Source organism: Ursus arctos, unplaced genomic scaffold (genome assembly GCF_023065955.2).
Source record: "Ursus arctos isolate Adak ecotype North America unplaced genomic scaffold, UrsArc2.0 scaffold_22, whole genome shotgun sequence".
Taxonomy (NCBI): domain Eukaryota; kingdom Metazoa; phylum Chordata; class Mammalia; order Carnivora; family Ursidae; genus Ursus; species Ursus arctos.
The window spans coordinates 41022612-41047429 of NW_026622897.1; the positions used below are offsets into that span (position 1 = coordinate 41022612).

Here is a 24818-nt window from a genome sequence, read left to right on the forward strand (position 1 = left end):
CCTGTGTTGGGCTCCCTGCTCAGCAGGAAGTGTGCTTCTCCCTCTGTCCCTCCTCCTGCTCATAAATAAAATCTTAAACAAAAAAAGAGAGATCACATAGTGTAGTCCCAAAGACCATCATTCACTTTGTATTCCATGTGAATACCAACCCCCTCTGAATTATATTACAGAGTGGCACTGTACACCATTATATCTTTGTTTCCATTATCACTATCCTAATTCATTCTGTTATTACTTCTAAACTTTGTAATTATAATACTCTTTAGTTTTTTCCCTGGACAAGCACTCCACTCTCTTGGCTCATTATTAATAGGGTACTCTTTCTTATGTGTATCCAGATAATGTCACCTGCTCTCTCAAAACCCTTCTGTTGTGCCTGTTTATCTATCTATCAAGTTAGGGCCTCCCCATTGTGGTCCTGGACTGGACATGGCCTTCCCTTCTTGTTGGCTCCGAGGTGGGCAGATTGGATCTTTACCACACACTTATCCACCTCTTTTAGCTCCATCTGGAGCACCATCTCCTGATTGCCCAAATCCATTCCGTCTCCAAGACCCAACTTAAATTCTACTTCATGAGCAGGCCTTTTCCTGAATCAAATCCAAAGTGATATACTATTCCTTTTTCCACCATTAAACTTGTACCTTTACTGTATTGGATCTATTCAAAGGGAGTCTGTGATTTTCAAAATCCTGGAGTAACTAAAAATAACACAGAGACCATTGGCCAGCATAATCTTTAAAATTTATTTGTTTATTGGAGAACGAGAGAGAGCAAGTAAGCAGGGGAGGGCCAGAGGGAGAGGAAGAGAATCTCAAGCAGACTCCCTCCCACCAACTGAGCACAGAGCCCAACCTGGAGCTCAGTCTCGTGACCCTGAGATCATGACCTGAGCCCAAACCAAGAGTGGGATGCTTAACTGACTGAGCCACTGAGGCACCCTGGCCAGCAGAATCTTAAAAGATTTTATTGGCATATCCAGGGTGTGCTAGCAATAGCTCATAGAGGTATGCAAAAGAGAATTGTTATATTTTCAGTAGCCCGTTGTTAAGCAGGACCATTATTAAAAATTAAATTATACACATTTATAATTAAATAAATTATCCTAAAAAGTAAAATATCAATACATTCTAATGAAAACCAGATTATTATTAATTATTTCTCCACATTTTACAGTTTTCTATACTCTTTAGGCTATTTACAGAGACAGTATGTATATGCTCAATATACCGTATTGGTGTACTACTGTGATCCCCTTCTAACTAACTCCATGTTTAATGACCTCACAATAATAGATTGAAAATTGGTCATGGTGGGAATATTTAAACCATGAAATTGGCACACTGAAAATCAGAGATTGCTTCAATGGAGAAAATCCTAACAATTTAGATTAAACTTAAAAGTATGTCAAGTTTATAACCATCACATTGTGATTGCACAATATATATTAAAAAAAATCCTTCTAGCATTTGAAACTATTTTGTGATTCAACAAAGAAGTTACATATATCATTGATTGGTAAGCAAAGTTCTGACTACAACTTCTTTGGCTTCACTTTCATCAAACACCTTCACATATATAAAAATTTCAGTCAACATTCTTATCAGAAATACACTGATTGGTGAATTGTAAACATACATTGGCTATGGATGTAAGATTTTGGCAAAATTCAATGAAAGCAATATAGTTAATTGGCTATATAGAATTTATAATAAACTAAATTGTGTATTTTATTATTATTTCTAAAGGGTGTGCTACATTAATTACATAATCGGTAACATTTTTAACACACATGCACACATTTCCCATCAAAGAAGTAGTTATTAAACATTTACCACCAAATATCCCTCATATTATGGGAGCCAAGCAGACATCTTGTCAAAAGTGAAAAAAACAAGAGGCACTGGGGAGCCTGGGTGGCTTAGCCAGTTAAGCATCTGCCTTCAGCTCAGGTCATGTTCCCTGGGTTCTGGGATCCAGGCCCACATCAGGCTCCTTGCTCAGTAGGGAGCCTACTTTTCCCTCTGCCTGCTGCTCCCCCTGCTTGTGCTCTCTCTCTTTCTCGCTGTCAAACAAATAAATGAAAATCTTAAAAAAAAAAAAAAGGCACCTGCAAATAGTTGAATTAACCCAATGTTTTACCTCTCTGGTATCAGATATCACTTAAGATATCATTTCAAATCTTCCTGGTTTGTTTCCAGGCCTTTGTTTTGAGTTTCACTCCCAGCCAATAGTGTGATAATCAACTTTACATGGACTTGAAATCATTTCACATGGGTACAGCTCAGTAGTGCCTTGCTTTGCATCTTGTCCACATACCTCTCACATTCTACTTAGGATCAACCTTGCTCTGCTGAGGCCGACTGCTTGGAGCCAACTCATGATAAGAAAGAAGAGTAGGGGAAATAATGCCCTGAGGAGGTGATCTTTAACCATTGGCAAATGAGAAACTGTGGACATATTTTTCTCCCTTCTTCCTCAACATGGCCTTGCAAAACAGCTTTATAAGTACTCTTCAGAGATGGTCCAACAAAATGAGCAATCCATAGACTCAGTAATCTACTCTTGTATTGGCTACCTTTCCTTCCCTGCCTCACTCTTGGTTTCCCTCAGCTCTACGGTATTGAGGACCTAGGCCAAGGTACTTTGTACGATCATGTAGGGCAGATGGAGAAATTTTGATAATATCTACTTCATGTGACAAAACCAGTCCTTTGAAATAGGGTGTAACTAAGCTCTTTACCATGTCAAATATGTTGAGCATAGCGTAACATATGTAGAAGTTGAATCTCTCTGTGGTGTACCTGAAACTGATGTAGCATTGTATGTGAACTATACTCAAAAATATTAAAATTAAAATAATAAAACAAGAAATTATCCATACATAATAGGAGAAAATAGAAAGAGCAAAAGGATATAGTGTATATGTCACCTGATGTGTCCAGTTAGAAGAAATCTCTTCTTTTACCTCTACTACCTACATCCAACTTAGTACTTTGTACTGCTGTTACAGTATATACATGCATATGTATACATATATACATATGTGTGTGTATCATATATCTGAATGAATATCTACCGTTTATACACACATATATAAGAACATCGATCATACTATATATAGGTATTTGTATATCAGTCCTCTATATGTTAATTAATATTATTTTAACAGACATATTTAATCACCTCACACCCCCAGCGTTATGTAGTTTTTATTTTTATTATTCATTTCAGCAAATGCTTGGATATTGAGTGGAATGGAACCTATTTCTCTTAAGGTGTTGAATCTGGGGTCCATGGAAACTACCTAAGATTAAGAAGCTAGTAAGCTATGTCAGCCTTCCTCCACCTACCCCTTACTTTATCCTATATTTAGAAAGACTTTTGGTGTCATTAGAAAGTATATAAAACCTAGAGTCCACTTACCAATGCTTGAAACTGGGATTCCTTCTAAATGAGACCTAAAATCACATCTTCTCCCGGTTCCAGGCCAGGACTTTTGCCCTTGCCTTAGAACAGACAAGGGGATTTTTTGGTACACACACACACACACACACACACACACACACACACACACAATATGTATGTATGTTAAGTCATCACATTTGTACCTTAATTTACACAATGTTATATGTCAATTATATGTCCATAAACCTGGGGGGAAAAGTCAGTTCTCATTTTCTAAAATAAATTTTTATTCAACAAATACTTAGGCTGCCTTGGCTCTGGATAAAAGGGTAACTAAGATCTAACCTCTTTTGCTGATTAGTTCACAGTCTCTTAGGTAATCAGACACAAATAATTATAATAAAACATGAAAAATCGTGTGATGTTGGAGTGGAGGTGGGCAGTAAGGGCACAGCAGAGGGTACCTATTTAGAACTAGAGAGTTCTGTCACTTTCCGCTGAGTCTTGAAGGATGAGCCAGAATTAGCTACACAGAAGAATATCTTAGGAAAAATGAGTGAAATTTAGAGATGTGTAAAAGCATCGTGTATTTGGTGATCTGTATATTCTTTCATACGGCTGCAGCACGTGCTATATACATAAAGAAAATGCAGGCAGCAAGGCTAGAGAAAAAGATTAGACACTAGATAATAAAAAATTCTTGGACAACATAAAATGTTTTAAGAAGTTTAAATTCTACTCTGAAACATACAGAATGTCAGTCTTCTCTGAATATATAATTCAGTACACGCTAATAAAGATATAATGAGTATATAATTTTATATGTGTAATTTTGAGAAAGGGTTAAGAGAAACAAGTGAAATTAATTTTAAAAATACATTTTATTTAACCCAGTACATCCAAAATTTTATCATTTCAACATGTAATCAATATTATAAAATATTAATGGGCTTTTTTTACACTTTTTTCATACCGAGTCTTTGAAATCTATTCTGTTTTATTGTGGCAGAATATCTTAATTTGACTTAGCCATATGTCAAATGCCCAACAGTCACATGTGGATACCATATTGGACAGCAGAGGTCTGCACTACAGAAGACAGTCCCCAAGACCATCCTGCTAAATACAACATGATTGACCCACTCCTGAGTGAAGCTCAATTTGGCAACTACATGACACTACATTCCAGTTCTTTCTACTTATTTCTCAGTTCAGCAGTAAAATGATGGTCCAGGCAGAATTTGGTCCAAACCGAATTCCTGCTCTCTGTATTGTGGGAGTTACAGTCCTTCCAGAGAGAATCTTGCAGCCACAGAAGCCAGACGGTACAGATATGAACTGGAGAAGGTAGTGGCAGGCCAGGGAGCTGCTGTCAGAGAAGTTGCTTCTTTTCAAGGAAAGTCTGTCAAGCTTGAATGGCTTTGGCTGTGCTGCAGATTTTCGGCCTTCAGCTGAGAAGGGCGAGTTTCCAGGTTGTCATTAGATCCAGTTAGAATCCAGATCAGAGGTGACTTGGCAGGTAAAAGAGGCAAAACGAATAACTCACCAACCCCCCCCCGACCCATTGACACACAGTTCTATAAAGAGGTTTATCCTTTCTGTGGAAATGAAATCACTCTTAATGAGACGTGCACTGCAGGCTTAAGCTGTGAAGTTGACAGCTTACAAAGAAAGAAAGAAGTTGAATTCTGGAGGGTTAGAGCAGGAATCTGGGTCACAGCTTCTGTCTCAACTTTTTATTTTCCTTTAGGAAGAATAGTCAGAAAAAGAAATGAGTCAACAACTCCATTATTTTTGAGAAGATTAATAAAGTGATTTTTTTCATTTTATAAATCTCTAATTTAAGCTATATTAACAAGGTAATAATTAAAACACTGCAGTATTTTTAATAGAAAAATTAGTTTTTTCTCTTCCTTCTGTTTCTCTGAAGTCCCAGCAAAGATTCCTTTCCTGGTAAGGATTTAGTGAAATAACAATGACAGATGATATGGCATGTCTATTTCCAAAAGCCCCCTCTTATTTTACAGGCCTTTGTCTACAGAAAAGTTATAATTAAGCATTGTATATTTTGTACAAGGAAGGCTTTGATATTTAAACATCAATTCTCAGCAATGTTACAGATTAGATCATTTAGTGCTAAACCACATATGTCTATCATATTTGTAGTAACTAGGCAAAAAACGTACTTGTCAAATAATGTGTGTTTGCTGAAATGAATTCTATTCAGTAGTATCAGGCATTGGTTTCAAATGAAACATTTGGTGGTGGATGATTGCTTTTGGAAGAACCACAGAACTAAATGACCAATTCTCACTCAGTGCTTTAAGAGTATAATATACAGTTGGAAGGGAGCATAGGCTTTGAAATTTGACAGATGAAGCTATCAATTATTTGGCAAATTCTCTCAGCATAATCTCTTTATTTATAACATGTGGGAAATAATAGCTACCTCATGGGACTGGTTGGTTTAAATAATGATTAATAAATTATTAGTAGTTGTGTTATTTGAAGTGACCAATAATAATAATATTAAACTTTTACCAATTAATTCCACAAGATCTAGATTGATGATGATGATGATGATGATGATGATAGAAACTATCATATATTGAGTGCTTATTCTGCCCTGGGCTAAACCCTTCACCTAAGGGACCCCTATCAGAAAATAAACAAAACTTCTCCTTTGATTTCCACATTCTCTTCCAATTACCAGCATAACTCTTTGTTTCTCTTCATTGCCAAGTGTCTCAAAATGTTGTATATAAATATACTATCTTCAGGCACCGGTGGCTCAGTCCATTAATCGTCTGCCTACGGCTCAGGTCATGATCCCAGGGTCCTGGGATGGAGCCCCATGTTGGTCTCTCTGCTCAGCAGGAAGCCTGCTTCTCCTTCTGCCTGCTGCTCCCCCTGCTTGTGCTCTCTCTTTCTGTCAAATCAATAAATAAAATCTTTAAAAAATATATACCAACTTCATTCTCTTACTCCCATTCACACACAACCTGCTATTAAATGTCTTGTACTATAATGGCCCAAATCAGTAAGTTTTTTCACCACACATCTTACTTTACTATTCATACAGTTAATGTGCAAAAGCAGATAAAAGCATTTTGTTATCTTGGCTCCCATGACAATACATTGTCTTGGTTTCTTCTTCTTCTTCATTGTCTGTGTCAACTTTTCCTTCTCAATTAATGCATAAATATTTGAAGTCTTTAGGATATAATCAGATCCCTCTTCTCTTCATATCCTACAATTGCAGCTCTTACTGTTGTTGTCCATATTCTGATGATCCCAGATAGTTCCAATTTAGACTTCTATTCTCTGAGCCAGAATGTCCTTATTCAGTTTTCTATTTGGCATTCCTACTTAGCTCTTTCAAAGATATTTAAAAATAAATTCTAAAACTTGATTTTTTTTTCTGAATTTGGTTCCCTTTCAGTTTTGTCTATCTCAATTAGTTCAACCCAATTATATAGACTAGAGTTACTGGAGGGAGTATATCTCACAACTTTTGATTCTAAGGCTCAGCCACCTACAGTACAGAACCAAAGGTGGGACTCAGAATTGTTGTACTTGATGTTTGACAGCTATTACTATCATGTACTCTTTATTCCTTGATTTGATTTTCATGTCCTCTGCCATGTATGGATTTGTACAGTCAACTTGTATCTTTGTTCTTAATTTTTACTTGCTTGCTTGCTTATTTATGTATTTATTCATTTATTATTTTTTTAAGATTTTATTTATTTGTCAAAGAGAGAGAGAGCACAAGCAAGGAGAGCGGCAGGCAGAGGCAGAAGCAGACTCCCTGCTGAGCAGGGAGCCTGATGTGGGACTCTATCCCAGGACCCTGGGATCATGACCTGAGCTAAAGGCAGATGCTTAACCAACTGAGCCACCCAGGCATCACGTATCTTTGCTTTTAAGATCAAACTTCTTTTTCTAGCTTTTTTTCCTGGTAGACAGTAGGAAAGTTCACCAACATAGTATACTGCTCAGCAACTGCTTGGTACATACTTCTCTAACAATATTCAATAGCCCTAGTTTGTATTCCCATAAATAATATTCTATACATATACATGTATATATATACATATATATATATAGTTAAAAATCCAAGCTATGTTACAACTAGTTATTTTTTTTTCTGCTGAATTCACTATTGGAATATTGCTCAAATATTGCTTACATAATCCATGCCTAGAGTAATTCCTAAAGTGATTTTGTTAAATGAGATCCTTCTAGTACTTTCAATAATAAAACACTCTAGATGAGATCTAATAATGTTCTACCTCACATTGAATAAATACTGTGTTATATAGGTCATGGCATAGAAACACTCCAGGGTAGGATTTGAAATAATTGGCCCAAACTTGGAAATCTGTTTGTTAGCCAAGATTTTCGTAGCAAAGGCATTTATAATAATTCATGGAACTGTAATGAAGGGTACATGATAGATGACAATAATGTTTTATTTACTCCAATCCTTTAGCTTTAAAAACCTTTCCATTAATAATACCTCCAGCATCCCAAACATCTAAATCTCAGTTCTGTAGACCTAATTAGGACTATTCCTTGCTACACTTAACTTCCTTCTTTCTTTTCATTGAACAAAAATATGTACATATATTGTTTTTGTTGTGAAGATATAAATACCTGCTTTGAAGAACTTAATTGTCTAGTAGTAGGAGACAAATATAAATGAGTGCAATATAGAGTTTGAAATTGCTATACTCATTGCACAGATGGCTATAATGGGGAGAAGACATTTTTTAAAAAGAGGAATATCTTTATAAAAGAAATATTAATACAATGAGAAGAGGTGTTTGTCTCTCTGGCTTTTCTCTCTTCTAGCTGTTTTAGTTAACCACTAGTTTAACTAAGACTTTTTTAAAAAGAGGAATATCTTTATAAAAGAAATATTAATACAATGAGAAGAGGTGTTTGTCTCTCTGGCTTTTCTCTCTTCTAGCTGTTTTAGTTAACCACTAGTTTAACTAAGACATAGCTTATTCAAAAAGGGCAGTTTTAGTTAAGATCCCTTGATGAACATTTATGGCCCCATGAAAGGGCAGGAAGTGGTGATTAGACACTGATTTATTGATCCCATTCACACATATTCTGGGGGATGGTATCATCCTAGGCAGTAACTCTCATGAGAAATGGCAGGGTTTTCCTTCACTAGTAGTTGTCAATAAAAAATACATTGTTTATAATAGTAACAGGATATTAATAGTAGAAGCCAATCAGAATGTATTTTTAAATTACAGTTTATATTGAGAATCTTCATTTCCTTTTTGGAAAATGATCATTTGGACCAAATAAAAGGAAAAAAAAGTTCTAATGTGGAACTCCAAGCTTAATACTTGTCTTTAAAGTGAATTAAAATTTTCCTAAAGTGAATGCTTTTTGAAAAAGTAGTTTTTACATTTTTTAAGCATCCACTTGATGATCATATTTGAACAAGTAAATTTACTTTAATAAAATTTTAGTCTTTACCTGTCTTTCTGTACCACCTTTTTCTGTTCAAGAACCTGAGTACCTATTATGTAGTGATATGTTTAAATGAATTTATTACCCTCAAGGGGCTTACAGTTGTTGAAAGTAGGATATATAATATATCCAAAATACAAGTAAGTATATAGAGAATGTAACATATAAATATATATACATAACATAGAACACAGAATATGTATTTTAAATTGAGCCTAATACAATATAATACCTAATTAACACCATAGCTCATTATTTGACTCAAGGAACTCTCCTTAGAAATCTCATGATAAAACACATATATGAAGTGGGTTATATTTTCTTAAGGAATAAAATGTTAATATCTTGGATTGGATTTTTAACAAAATTCTCAATATCAAAAAAAAAATCCTTAGTGTGATCAGCCTAGTCATAAAGGTGAAGGAACCACAATTATAAACTTCTCTAAAAATTACAAGTAACAAAAATTATCTCTTCAGTATTGTAATATAGATCAATAGCTAAAATATGTAAATATCTAGAGTCTACCATGTGCCTAGTATCATATCTGTATTTAATTAATTCATTAATATCTGTCAAATGAACAGGTTACCTATTCCTTATAGGGAGATTTTTGAAAAGCATGGTGAGTAGGTCAATTTAGTTCCACAAGCTTTTGTTGGATGGTGCCATGGAGATGTGGTCTATATCCTAAATAAGTTTACAGTCTGGGCATTTGAGTTGGACCAGAAAGAATGGGTAAGATTTCAACATGGAGACATGGGGAAAGGGTATTCGGGATGGAAAGAACATCATGAATAAAAGTAAATAACTGGGAATGGATGGGGGCATTCAAGGGACGTATGGAAGGGCATCATAAGAAATAAGAGTCCCAAACATAATGTTTGCTAAAGTTTTGAAGAAATGAGAGAAAGGAGATGGTAAGAGATTATACATGACCACATAAGCTTCAATGGAAGGAATAATGATGGTCTGATGGAGAAAAAAAAAAACAAAAACAAATGTCAAAGAAAAGTATTTTAGTCTTTTTAGTGTAATTCTGTTAGTTTAATTTTGATTCTTATGATCATTTTCCCCAATACAGACAAAATTTATAAATTTGAACCATATCTCGAATGTATAATTTGCTAGAAAAATCTCTCATATACTGTATATCCTGTCTATGTTCCTATACTTTATTACTTTATCTGGAAGTGTGTTTAAGCCACAGTAACACAGTAGTTATTGATACTGAATTGGTACCATCTGAAAGAGGAGTTACCTTTGATTATACATTACATACTAAAGGATTGTTCAGTGCCTTTCATCATAAAGTTCAAATAAATGATCTCTCTTAAGTTAGAAGAAAGATTTGGAGTTAATCTTTAACCAGTCTTGTTTTCAATGTGTACTTTGTAGGCCCAGATGGACCTACTTCCAGATACTTCCAGATCTCCACAGACATGATGTAGGTCAAATAGTACTAGTGCAAGCACCTATTTAAAATTTTCTATATCTACTTCCTGATTTCAATAACTTTTAAGTATGTTATTAAATTTTTTTTCATTTAAACTTTTGTATTTTTCAAAATCTAATAGTACAGAAGGGCTTAAGGGTAAGAAGTGCATTTTAGGTTTTTTTTCTGTTTTTTACCATTATATTTCTTAGTAAGAATATATGCTTTTTTAAATGTCTACTTTTTAATTTATGGACAATATCATCTCTTAATTCATGTATCTTCCCTTAAGTATAACTCTATTTTAGATTAGTCTCTTATTTTTTTAGATTCAAATAATTCATCTTTCTTTTGTTTTCTGTATCTTGACTTCTAAATTGTGCATGAGGGATTTTAACACCGTAGCTCTCCCTGCTTCCATCTCTCAACCTATCATCTTTTCCTTTAGTTTTTTTTTTTTTTTGTAAAGGTTAATAAGATTTATTTCTATTGTATAATGAGTTTTTTGCTTTGTCCCTATGTGGATTCATAAAGTTGAAAATCAGTAATTGGCATTTGCATTGTTGCAAAATAGTGTGAGCTGAGAGTCCAGTAAAGCCTTGATTACATCTTCTTCTCATAATTCCGAATCACCAGCCCTCTGCTATTTAAAAAAGAGTGTCTGATGGATTCCTTCCTGCTCTTACCAGTTGCTTAAAATGAAGCCACAGGCTAGTTTAATATTTTACACTGTACCTTCCTTTCTCTATCACTTTTATTTCCCTGTTGGAAAAATAAATCTTTGTTTCCTCAACTTTTTCTCGTTCTATACATTGCTTGAAATCTATTTCATTTCCTATAAGAAGCTTATGAACTTTTTAATAGTTTCTCCTTTAATTTTAAGTGTTTAATTCCAAAATACAGACTTTATATCAACTACTGAAAATCCCAACAATGAATTCAGGCTTCCCAGTTTTATTGGAATACATGGATTGCATGCTCCCATTTTTAAATCTCAGCTTATAATGACTTTAACTGAATCAAAATTATTCTGCAGAATTTTTATGTCACACATATATTAAAACTGTTTCCTGTTTTAATTTTAAAGAGCACTGCTTGATTTTGTTCTGAGAAAATCATATTTCCCCAACTAGTTTAAGTTTATTCTTTAATCCAATGATCAGTATTAATTCCTTTTGCTCCATTATTTGTTTTAGATGCTCCAGGAGAGAGCAGCTTCACTATATCTAGAACATTCAATGCCAGTAGGTGCAATTAACAGGGTTCAGGCTACCTATCAGATATTTTATATAGTTAACATATGTATTATTTTATAGTTTATAAATATATATATATAATGTTTAGACATTATATACACTATTGCATAATAGTATATAGAATTAATTATAAAATATATTAATATAATAATTATTAGCATTTATTATAAAGTTTAAACTAGATATAATGTTTAACACATATAATAGACAAAATACTCATGTATTAGGCAGTGTTACCTCTGATTTTCAGGTGAAAAAGCTAGATTTAGAGAGACTAATCCAAGCAGAATTAGAACTTAAATCTCTCTAATAACAAAGTTCTCTATTACAAGCTGCTTCTATATAACTTACTGTATAAACAAAAATAATGTTCAAGTTGTTAGAAGAGGTGCTAAAGATAATGAAGTTGTCAGTTATTTTTTTCTTACTTAACTGTGAATAAACTGAGAATTTTTATCATTGTCATCACAATCACTACGTACCTAATTTCAAATTATTTATGCAAATACCCCAGTACTAATGAAAGCATTAAGTGCAAGACAGTCAGTTGAAAAATAGAGTTGGCTAAAAATAAATCAGAAAATAATAGATTACTCAGATTAGTATAAAGCTAGTAATTTAGGCCCCTGGGCACATTTTTCAGAGGGGGTGGCCTTTAAACTTTGTTAATTGCAAAATAACTACATTGTCCACTTGCCATCATCATAGGGGCTTCTTGTTATTTTATTTCTAGAGAAAAAGGAAAGGTGTGTCTGGCCCATCAGGTTTTTTGGCTAGGACCTAAGCTATCCTGTTTGTCAGGAAGATAAAACTACATAAAAATCTACCCTGAAAGTCTGAGGATTTCATTTGCAGCAAGGTGCCTATGCTACAGTGGAACATACACAGAGTCAGGAGTGAGAGAAGTTGTATGTTCAAACCAAGACTTGGCCACCTACTTGCTAAATGTGAGCTTCAGTTTATCAGTTGTGAGAGGAAGATAATATTACCTCTATCAGAGAGTTGGTGTAAGGAGCTGTGAGCTAATCTGTATGAAGTGACTTCAAAAATCAAAATGTTATACAGGTATACTGGTTTATAAGAATCTCTATTAGAGTCATACAGTGAAACCAATGCAACTGAATGCCTTTTCCTTCCTTATTCATTGGACATCTCCTCCTGAAGAAATTTCTACTCTTAGGTCTAGTTGATTGTGAGGCTGGTTACATCCTTAGATGCTCCACAGCTTGCTTGTCTTTTAATAGGCAACCTGTATTCTTTAAATCATTTCCCCTTACCCACCTGTTCTTTTGGAAACTCAGAAAATGAGCCTGGTATGATTTATAGAGCCTTTAGGCTCTAAAAATATCTAAAATTGAAGTATCATGACCTTTAAATAGGAAAAATAAATGTAGATATAATTGGACTTTTGAGTCTTCCAAAAGTCAGCCATGGACGAGGGGAGGGAGCAGAAACCACACTCTTAGATCTGAGAATGTAGTGCAGAATTCCACCTCCTGGGTATGTAAATTTAAGCAAGTGTAAACCTAACTGCCGCATCTGTTTTCTTATCTACAGAATGGAAGTCATAACGCATTCCTCAGTATATTCTTGTGAGAGTTAAATGAGATCACATCTATAAAGGTTTTGGTACACCTCCTGGCATACAGTTGATTATAAGTATTGATCACCATTTCCATTAATTTAGAGGACCACCATCAGTCTTTAGCTCATCAAATTTGTAGTGGACTTTGGAATTATTCTCCCAAATCACTGACTTCCCTATAGTTGTACAGAATGAAACTTCAAATGTTTTGTTTGAAGCTTATACATTTACCTGTACCAAGACTCAAATCTCAAGCAAGAATATGGAATTTTCAGTTGGGATAAAGTCACAAATTCTTATGATTGCTAATGTAATATGCATAATATTCTATAAAAACATAATACTCTATATGATATCTGTACAAGAGCATCTATACCATATTAAGTGTATATATTGTGTCCTTAAATACAGGAATCTGAGTCGTGGGATGAGATGGTCATACAATAAGAAGCAAAGGGAAGTGAGATAGAATGAAAATACAGCAGATAAATGTCTACCATCATCTCACACTAGAGTATGAACTTTTTAAATCAAAAGGGGAACTGAGTTGCTTCTGTTTTTTATACTATTTTCTCTCTTTCAGTGAAAACAACATTTAAAGTTCAATGCATATATGTATAATATAGTTTTGTTGTAAATTGCCCAAAATGAACAAGTCAGTGAAAGAGCAAAAACTCATTCAGGGGGCACCTGGGTGACTCGGTTGTTGAGCATCTGCCTTCAGCTCAGGGCGTGATCCCGGCGTTCTGGGATCAAGCACCGCATCAGGTTCCTCCGCTGGTAGCCTGCTTCTTCCTCTCGCACTCGCCCTGCTCGTGTTCCCTCTCTCGCTGGCTGTCTCTCTCTCTGTCAAATAAATAAATAAAATCTCTAAAAAAAAAAAAAAAAACGCAGGTCTTCAGGCTCCAAGTTCAACACTACCAAGTGACTTTCATGCTCCCAGCGCTTCTGCATTCTTGATTGGACCCACTGTATCCAGCACTGCCATCTTACTATCTCTCTGCTTATCTGTTTTCACACAGGCAACTATGGAGAGAGTGGAATGGAAGCTTTCAAAGATATGTCAGCCAAGGAAGGAATTTGCATCGCTCACTCTTACAAAATCTATAGCAATGCAGGGGAACAGAGCTTCGATAAGCTGCTGAAGAAGCTCAGGAGTCACTTGCCCAAGGCCCGGGTGGTGGCCTGCTTCTGTGAGGGCATGACGGTGAGAGGTCTGCTGATGGCCATGAGACGCCTGGGTCTAGCAGGTGAATTTCTGCTTCTGGGCAGGTGAGTGACAATGAGAAAATTCACATGAAGGTAATGCCAGGAATTTGGCAGCATCAAAGGTATCTTTTGGTGCATAAGGACAGATGCTTTGGAAACTTAATCTGTGTGGTAGAAGTAGAACTTGAATATCATAAAACACCAGAGCCTGGACAATAAATAGATATACCATGTGCTGATTAATGATGGTAACAGGAATCAACACATGAAGATGACGAGTACTTAAGTCGTAAAAAAAAGACTGTAAGGAAATGAGATGGGTTCTTAGATACTTGGATCACTTCATAATTCCCTTGGGAAATAAACATTTTTCAGACTTTTTGGTGTTGCTTTTGAAATTGATTTTGAAATGGCTACTTTAACTTGTTTTATAATATAGAGTCATAGAACTTTGAGTTTGAAAGGGGAATTGCTTTAGGACTAATTTTTAAAGTATTGGAAAATTGGCTCATTATTTTACATTACAAAAGTGTTATTACATTGCCTGATCATCCACACAATTACCAGACAAGTTTCTAAAACATTAACTTCTACTGGGATTGATTTTAATTATTTGGATAATCCACTTGATTGGCACAACTTAGCTCATTCCCTGCTGATGTTGTTGAATCAGTATATTAGAGTTCTCTAGAGAAACAGATATAATGGTGTATGTGTGTTTGTGTGTGTGTGTGTGTGTGAGAGAGAGAGAGAGAGAGAGAGAGGGAGATGAGTCGAGAGATACGTAGAAGAGCCAGTGGTATATTTCTGGTCTGAAAACTGGTAGGCTTGAGGTCCAAGAAGAGCCAATGTTTGGATTCAAGTCTGAAGGCCAGAAAAGACCAATGTCCCAGCTCAAGCAGCCATGCAGGAAGAGTTCCCTCTCACTCATTTTTATTCTACTCAAGTCTTCAGTAGATTAGATGAGGCCCACCCACATTAGGGAGAACAATCTTCATTACTTAGCATATTGATGCAAACGTTAATGTCATCCAGAAACACCCTCATATACACACTCTGAATAATGTTTAGCCAAGTATCTGGGTACCCCATGGCCCAGTAAGTGGTCACATGACATTAACCATCACAATTCGTAAAATGATCCCATAGTTTGACCATGTGAATGTAGTTTGTTGTGTTATTGTACATCTTCTTAGTAGGGAGTCAATTTAAAAAATACAGAAAACCTTCAGAACCCCTGCATCTTTCTCAATATTTCTGTCCAAAATAGCTAACTCACTTGTTATTAACTTTTGATAGCTCATTAAAGAAAACATGCTTCCTTTATTTTCTAAATGCCTAACTGACCTTCTGTGATCAGACTTGGCTCCTGCTTGGCTACATTTTATGACAGCCACTTTATGTACCTAATGCTTTTCTGTCTGACCTGATGGCAGTAGATTGATGGGGCTATTTTAGTTTAAGGCCAACTATCCTTCATAAAAATGATATTGAGTGAGATTCCTTTTTCACTGATGTCATACATTTTTTCTAAAATTATCCCTAGTTGGCAAGAGTGATGCACAAGTTAGTTTCATACAACCCAGGAGCACTCCCACTCCAGTATTAAATTCCAAAGTGCAGTGTTACCATTGGGGTAAAAGAATAGGAAAGAAAGAAGCTGGCTTTAAATAGTCCTGTTTTTCCAGTAGGGTATGAGATTCTATAGCTCCTATCTGCTGCTTCCACCAATGTTAATAAGACAAATCAGCAGCATTTGTTTTTCATCCCATATGATTTGTCAACATCCCATCCCATCCCAACATTTCATCCCATTTGTTTTTCATCCCATATGATTTGTCAACAAGTAAATGTTTTTTGATCATATGTACATAAGGAAAATAGGTAGGTATTCATTATATTTGCCATTTTCCATCTATATTATTATTGTCAACCATACCAGAAGGCCAAAATTCAGTATTTTATATATATATAACATATATATACACAATTTTATAACTATAACTAACTATAACTATATACATACATACATATATATATATATATATATATAGAGAGAGAGAGAGAGAGAGAGAGATTTTATTTTTTAAGTAATCTCTACACCCAACGTTGGGCTCAAACTTACAATCCTGAGATCAAAAGTCACACACTCTACTCACTGAGCCAGCCAGGTGCCTCTATTTTATATATTTTAAAATTTATTTTGTACATGCTATTTATAAGAAGTTCTCTCCATATCATCTGATTCATGGAATAATAAGATTCATAACCTTTAATTAGATTTCTTAATCCCTTCATTCATTGGCTACTAGTAATTCAATATTTACTTGAGCACCAGTTCATTTCATCTTAGAGGAGTTTTGTTAGAAGTCCTCTTACTCTTAAAAAAAAAAAAAGTCTCCCTGTAGTTTCCACCTCTTGGCTCATATTTTTGTCTTTGAAAGTAATGTGTGGTACTCTTGCAGATATTTGGTAATGATATGCTTGCCAGTCCCCTTCATCTTCTCTTTGAAACATTCCTGCTTCTTCCATTTCTACTTCTTCATAGTGAAATGGAACTCTAGATATTAATAAAACTATTTATCAAGATCATTTGTGGGATAATTTATCAAATGCTTTCTGCCAATTACTACACTAAACTCTGTACATGCATTGTTTCATGTATTCATTTGTTATTGACTGGCTACTATATGTTAAGATGCTTGGGATATATCAGTGAATAAAACAGACAATACCCACTACCTTTATGAACCTCACAGATGGTAAATTAGATAGAAGGTAGTAAGTGCTATGAAAAAAAATAAGTAAATCTAGGAACAACTTCATGCTGAATACTATTATCGCCATTTTATAGACAAGGACTCTAAGACTCAATTTATATTGAGTACTAGAAGGCTATATAGATGTAGGTGTTGAAGACAAAATTAAATATAAGTGTGTGTAATTCTAGAAACTGAGCATTTAATGCTGTGCACTGTTACTTTTCAGTAAATTTAAAGTATTCCTATTCATAAGAGCGGAAATCTAGGGTAGTGAGCAGAAAGGCAAACTGTAATAGTTATGAGAGAATTTAGTACATCTACTCACTCCCATTTTACAAGTGAGGAAACTGATACCCCAAAAGTTTGGATAACATGGTTAAGGTCACACAAGAACCCAATTGGGCCATAATTCAGTGCTTTTCTCTATTAGCTTGTTTCCTATAAAATAGAAACAGTGGAAAGTTGTCTGATAGCAAACTCCCAGTTCTTCACAGATCATGAGTATATAAAGAAATTATCCTAGATAATTTTAATCTAACGTTTTTATTTTAATGCTCCCTCCCAAAAATTTAATTCACTTTGTAGTTGACACACAAGTGTCAACATTAGTTTCAGGGGTACAGATTTTTGATTCAGTATTTCTATGGGTTATGCTATGCTCACCCCAACTGTACCTGCCATCTGTTACCATGCAATGCTATTACAATATCATCGACTATATTCTCTATGCTGTGCTCTCAGTAATTTGAGATTATTTTGTTTGCATATATTCTTCCAATCTCCCTTTATGCTCCTTCCTTCCCTTACCTAACTCAGACCCAATTCATAATGGTTCTTAGAAATTATAAGTCAAGGGGTGCCTGGGTGGCTCAATCAGTTAAGTGTCCAACTCTTGATTTCAGCTCAGGTCATGATCTCAGTGTCGTGAGATTAAGCCCCACATCTGGCTGTGCACTGGGTGTGGAGCCTGCTTACGATTCTCTCTCTCCCTCTGCCCCTCCCCACCACTTGCATACACATGCATGCTTGCTCTCTCTCCCCTCCCCTCCCCCCCCAAAAAGAAATAAAGTAAAGAAAAGAAATTAGAAGTCAAGGCTATGAGAAGGAATCTATATTTAGAACTTCCTAGAGGGTCCCATTTAACAGCTGTGGTTATAAATCTGTCCAGTTGCCTTGGGACAGCCATGTTTAATACGTCATTCAACTGAAATGCACGGCAGGACTAGTAAGATAACTCTGCTACTGAGACAACCTCATCCATCAACATATCTCACCAGCTGTGCTGCACATCAGAAGAATGTTAGAGTGATATAGACTTGGCCACTGGGTCTTCTCATTTGAACTCAGGGTAATCTGTTGTCTCACTGCCAATAAAAATGTCCTGTCCAGGTCCCTGAAATAGTCTTGCTGAACACTTTGGCCCTGACAGCAGAATGGGATCAATAATCTGAACAGTAATGACATTTCTAAAGGATCTTATTTTTCTAGAATGGATACAGTGTTTTAGTTTTTGACCTGAGAAAATATCATATGAGGTATATTATTTATGAGTTATATACTTAAATATGAACTTGGAACCAAGGACCAACTTTAAGCAAATTAGCTACTTAAAGATCATCTTTTTAAAATCTTGTTTATAATTAAAACTATCTGTTTGAATTAAGAATCTCTGTCCTTCAATATGATAATTGTTACCAGGATACAAGAGGAAATGTGGTTAAATTTCAAAACTATTTGGGAATTATAACCTGTATTTCTTATCAGGAGGCCACTCTCTATCAATATTTTTCAAAATGGAAAGGACAAGAGCTTATTCTAATAAATATTTTTGTGGGTAGAATTACAAACAATTGTTTACTGAAATTATTATAGTAGGTATTATTCAGAAGTAGAAATTAATCTTTATCCTTGCATATTATCAGAGTATTCATTCTAAGTTAAAGCCCCTTTTAAAATAAGTATACTTGTCTTCCAATGGGCCATTCAGTTTCTTTTAATCATGGTGAGAAAAAGAAAACAAAACTTATTTTCATTGAGCTCCTGTTATATGTCAGGAAACAAGGAGAGAGGGAAAGAGAGGGGGAAGGAAGGGAGAGAAAATGATGAGAGGAGACAAGAGGGGAGGGGTAGAGGAAAAGAGAGAGAGAGATTAATTTAGTGCTGTAAGCAATGTTGAATATGTCAACTTTTAGATGCCTTTGAGTTTGGAAATAATGACCCATTTTTGTAGGGGAGAAAATTGAGACTCAGAAGTTAAATGACTAGACAAGATTATACCAGTTTCTTATCCTAATGGCCATGCTAATTATCACAAAAAGAGAAGGCTTAGCAACATAAATGTTTCTACACTTGTGATAAGCTCCATTTAATTTTGCTTTATTGTTGTTTTTGTTGTTTTAGGTTATCCTTTAAAAATTAAATAAACTTAGTAAAATGCCTTGAAATTATTGAGATTTTTATGGTGAATATGTAGTGCAAATAAAGCTAGCCAAACTATGCTGCATTTTGTCTGGAGTTGTTTTCTGCTTATCTACACTTGAGTTGGAAAGACCAGACTAGTTGCATGATGCTCAGTCTATAAACAGTTGTCTAGTTTTATCTGCCTCACATTATGAACCATGAAGGTTGAGGAAGAAGGCAAGGGGAGCAAGTGTGAAGAAGTTTGGAGAGGAACCTAGGAGACAATGTTTTCAGTCTTTTAGCATTTTGATATTTATCCCATTATTGGAGAAACCTTTTTTTGGGGGGGGGGTAAGAATATGACAGGTGTGGTATTTCAAAAGATAACTTAGGTATAGATTATGGATTAGAAGAGATACAGTAGATAGAGAGGAACTAGTATCCCTAACAAAAATGGAATAAGTAGTAGATTACTAATTAAAATGTGTTTATTATCTTTTTGTTACGATGGTATCAGGATATATGCATAAGTCCAAATCATCAAAATGTATACATTGAATATATGTGACTTTTTGCATATCATGTACAACTCAGTAAGTTAGGAAAAAAATCAGTAGTTGTCAGATGCATTGGGTATTGTAGAGAAGCATGGGGAAGGTGTCAAGAGTGACTCGAAAGATTCTTGTGTTTTATAACAAGATGAATGATGATAACTTTACCAAGATGAACAGAGCTGAAAGAATCAGGTGTGATGCAGAGAACAGATTATGAATTCAGTTTTTGATAAAATGGCCTGATGTGCATTTCAAACATAAATATAGCCAAGAAAGTTGGAGAATATGTGAGTCTGGGGCTCAAAATAGATATATAAGCTGTAAATAAAAATGAGTGAATCATCTGAGTAGTTTAGATTTATGAATGGAAGACATGAGTATGGAGAATTCAAGTGGAAGAAGTTGAAGAATTTGGCTTTGGAAGGGATCTCAAAATGTAATGATTGGAAAAAGGATGAACTATGAAAAGGCAAAAGGGAGAAAGAAATCCAGGATGGAGGAGGAAAACCCAGAAAGTGTTGTGTCATCCCAGCCTGTGGAGAAGAATGTTTAAAGGAGGGGCCACCAGTGTCAAATAATCCTAGAATAAGTGAAAATAATACTTAAAGGACCTTTAAATTTATTGAGATAGATTTATTAATTGGTGATTTAGCAAGAGATGGACAAATGGAGGGATTAAAGTAGATTAAGAATGAAGTAGCTAAAATGTAAGGAGGTGAAAAAATGAACCTATGGCATATAAGCCACTGTTCTGTGAGGTTAAACTAATAAGAAATAGAGAACGGTAAAACTATGTCTTAAGGAAAGATGAGGTCAAGAGACAGGTTTTTAATGTAGTCATTTTTCCCAAAAATGTAATTTATGGTCACAAAAAAATAATTTTAACAATGAACAAAGCTATACAGTGAAAAACACTTATATTTTTATACCCTCTGTCTATACACAGTATTAATAAATTATTTGGTACTTGATAATTTTATAGGTGAAAACTGGTATCATAATATTTTAATTTGTACTTCTTTAATTATGAATGATATTCTATATCTTTCATATATGAATAAGTGATATATTTATTTTTTCTTCAAGCTTCATGCACTTAGCCAATTTTTTTCTGTTTATTTCTCCTTGCTGATTTATACAAAAGTACTTTATGAATTAAGGAAGGTGGTTCATTGACAGGTGTAGCAAGTATTTTCCCTCTTGTTATTTAATTTTGACTTTGTTTATAACATTTTGGACAATGCCAACCTTTTCCTTTTATGACTCATAAGGATTTGTAAGTTGCATGCAGAGGCCAGTCACAGAGGTTTGGTTGCTTAATTTTAGGATCAAGGTAGGATAGGCAATTTAATAAATGAGGGAGAACTGTTAATTATATAAAACCCCTAAAATGTGGGAATGAGTGACATTTGAAGCTTAGATGGAGGGAGCAAGCTAAGAAGGTCAACTCCGTAAGTAGAACAGAATTTTTTTTTAAATGAGGTATGTTTAAAAGTTTGAAAATACAGAAGTCACCTGATAGCCACTCTTTTCTTCATAATTTTGGAGGCCAAGGGGAATGTGTGTGTGTTGCGGGAGGCGGGGTAGCAGTGGTTTGAGAAGTTATCAGTAAACGTTGGAGAACAAGGAAAGCTACACTGTTAACAAGTGGTTTTATATATTATCTTTATTTTATATTATTCCTTTGGTAACAAGCAGTAGGGAGAGAAAGATCTGGCTATACTATCATGGACGAATGCTCTTAAAATAACAGCAGATTTGACATTTGCATATGTACTGTCTCATCAAGGATTGTAATGAATTAGTACTGTTAGGATTTTAAAGGTTGATTAAACAACAGCCCTGTTCTCAAATTAAAAACCAGTGGGAGTGAGTCATGGAGATTAATGTACATCATTTAATTAGAGACCAAGTCTTTGATCTGTGACCAAATGGACCTCCTAACACTGCCCCTAAACCCTAGAGTCACAGGCAAGGCTAGACAGTAGCAGGACTTTCCTGCTTTAAAAGATGGCTTTCAGAATGACAATAGGAAAACTCAGATTGAGAGGACAGACTGCTCCATAAAAAGAAGAGGCTGAGTCACACCTGCTCAATTCTTTCTCCACCTCACCAGACAGACCAGTCACTCATTCCCAGGGGAAGGGAGGGAGAGGGTGAGGACAAGCTGTGTGTTTTCTTTCCATGCTTTTCCCTCCCAGAGAGTAAAAATTTCTCTGGAATGTTCCTTTGTGAAATTTAAAGAGTGAGAAATATTCTCTCTCTCTCTTTCTCAAGTCCTTTCTGAAGTAGATAAAGAATATTAACTTGACTTTACAGATGGAGACACTGAGCTCAGAGACATTACTTGTCTCATCAATATCACCGTGCTTATTAGATGTACAGCTGAAATTTAAATGAAACCAGTTGCTTTCTAAGGTGCTATGGATCTGACAATTGAAAATGCCCAGAAGGAGAACAGAAGGCCTTGATGTTATTGGACAGAGAAAGATTCCTGTGTGAGTGATGAAAACAAATGACTTCAAAGTCTTCTTACAGTCCTAGGGCTTGTACTTTAGAGGCATCTGCATCTCAGAGGGTTCTGGTAGCTTTTAAGATGCATTGCACTTGCAAAATACATTTAAGTAAAATTTAAACTAATTGGATGATAATAATAGCTCTTTATGGAGTGTTTTTTATGTAATAAGCACTGCCCTGAATGATTGATTTTCCTGTATTAATTTACTGACTTTTCATAACAATCTTATTTGAAAGCTGTTATTATTAACCTTGTTTTATTGCTGAGGCACAGAGAGACAAACAATTCACTCAAGATCACATAAGCAGTAAATGGCAGACAGGGCATTAGAAGATAGTCTGTATCCTTAACCACTATGGTAAACTAGTTAGATCTTTATTTCAGTAATAAACTTGATTCTTATGGTATAAAAGATTAATTTAGTTTTCTCTGTTATTAAAATAGACAATCTTTAATAAAGAAAAAAATAGCATTAAAGAAGATTGCAAAAGAGATACTCCCCCCTTTCCTCTTCTTCCTCCTTCTTAAGACAATAAAACCTGGAGCAACCCAACATTCCATAAAACAGAAGAATCCGATGATTAGATGGACTTTTCAGTCTGCATTACTATTTTTACATGGGAACAATCTGATGAAATTTAGTTTTCAGCAAATAGAAAAGTTTAAGCTTTCTTTATAAGAATGATTGAACACCCAGATTGGCAGGGAAGAAGTCAAACTTTCACTCTTTGCAGATGACATGATACTCTTTATAGAAAAGCTAAGAGACTCCATCAAAAAATTGCTAGAACTGATACAAAAATTAAGCAAAGTCACAAGATATAAAATCAACGCACAGAAGTCTGTTGCATTTCTATACACCAGTAAAGCAGCAGAAAGAGAAATCAAAGAATTGATCCCATTTTTAATTACACCAAAAACCATAAGATACCTAGAAATAAACCTAACCAAAGAGGTAAAAGATCTGTACTCTGATAACTATAATATATGTATAAAAGAAATTGAGGGGGCGCCTGGGTGGCTCAGTTGGTTAAGCATCTTCCTTCAGTTCAGGTCATGATCTCTGGGTCCTAGGATTGAGCCCTGCGTTGGGCTCCCTGCCCAGCAGGGTCTCTACTCCTCCCTCTCCTTCTGGCCCCCTCCCCAACTTATTCTCTCTCCCTCCCAAATGAATAAATAAAATCTTTAAAAAAAAAAAAGAAATTGAGGAAGACACAAAGAAATGGAAAAGCATTCCATGCTAATGGATTGGAAGAACAAGTATTATTAAAATGTCTATCCTAACCCAGAGCAACCTACACATTTAATGCAATCCCTGTCAAAATAACACCAGCATTTTTCAGAGCTGGAACAAAAACAATCCTAAAATTTGTATAGAACCAGAAAAGACCCTGAATAGCTAAAGCAATATTGAAAAAGAAAACCAAAGCTGGGGGCATCACAATTCCAGACTTAAAGCTGTATTACAAAGCTGTGATCATCAAGATAGTATGGTACTGGCACAAAAACATACACATAGGTTAGTGGAACAGAATTAAGAACCCAGAAATGGACCCTCAACTCTATGGTCAACTAATCTTCAACAATATAGGAAAGAATATCCAATGGAAAAATGGCAGTCTCTTCAACAAATGGTGTTGGAAAAACTGGACAGCAACATGCAGAAGAATGAACTGGACCATTTTCTTACAGCATACACAAAAATAAACTCAAAATGGATTAAAGGCCTAAATGTGAGACAAGAATCCATCAAAATCCTAGAGGAAGAGGGAGGAGAAAAGATGGTGGAGGCATCGGGAACCCCTTTTTCAGCTAGTCCCCTGAGTCGAGCTGAATATCTACCAGACCATCCTAAGCACCCACGAAATCAACCTGAGTTGCAGGAAGATACATCTGGATCTCTGCAAATGAACATCTCCGGCGCTGAGTATTGAGGTACGAAGCAGAGAGCCATGAATCCATGCACAGATATCGGAAGATAGACAGAAGGGGGAGGGACCTGCTGCGCTTGGGCACTGGGAAGCAGTAGCCACCTGCACTAGGGAGCAGGCCAGACTCCCGGACCGGCACCCAAGAGAGAGCAGACTGAGACCGTGAGCCCAGGAACACACATGACCAGACTGAAAACCAGAGCTCCGGAGCGCTCACTGGAACCGGACTGATACCAGGAGCTCAGGAGCGTGCAACCAGACTGA

General features: G+C 35.4%; 1 protein-coding gene across 3 annotated transcripts in view; it reads left to right on the plus strand.

Moving 5' to 3' along the window:
- The window catches only part of GRM5 (glutamate metabotropic receptor 5), a 502219-nt gene that overhangs the window by 165185 nt on the left and 312216 nt on the right, over positions 1-24818 (plus strand). For all 3 annotated transcript variants that reach the window (XM_048217498.1, XM_048217499.1, XM_048217500.1), the window contains exon 2: positions 14203-14452. In XM_048217498.1, coding sequence (XP_048073455.1) covers positions 14203-14452 — 250 coding nt within the window. The remainder of the gene's footprint in view (positions 1-14202; positions 14453-24818) is intronic.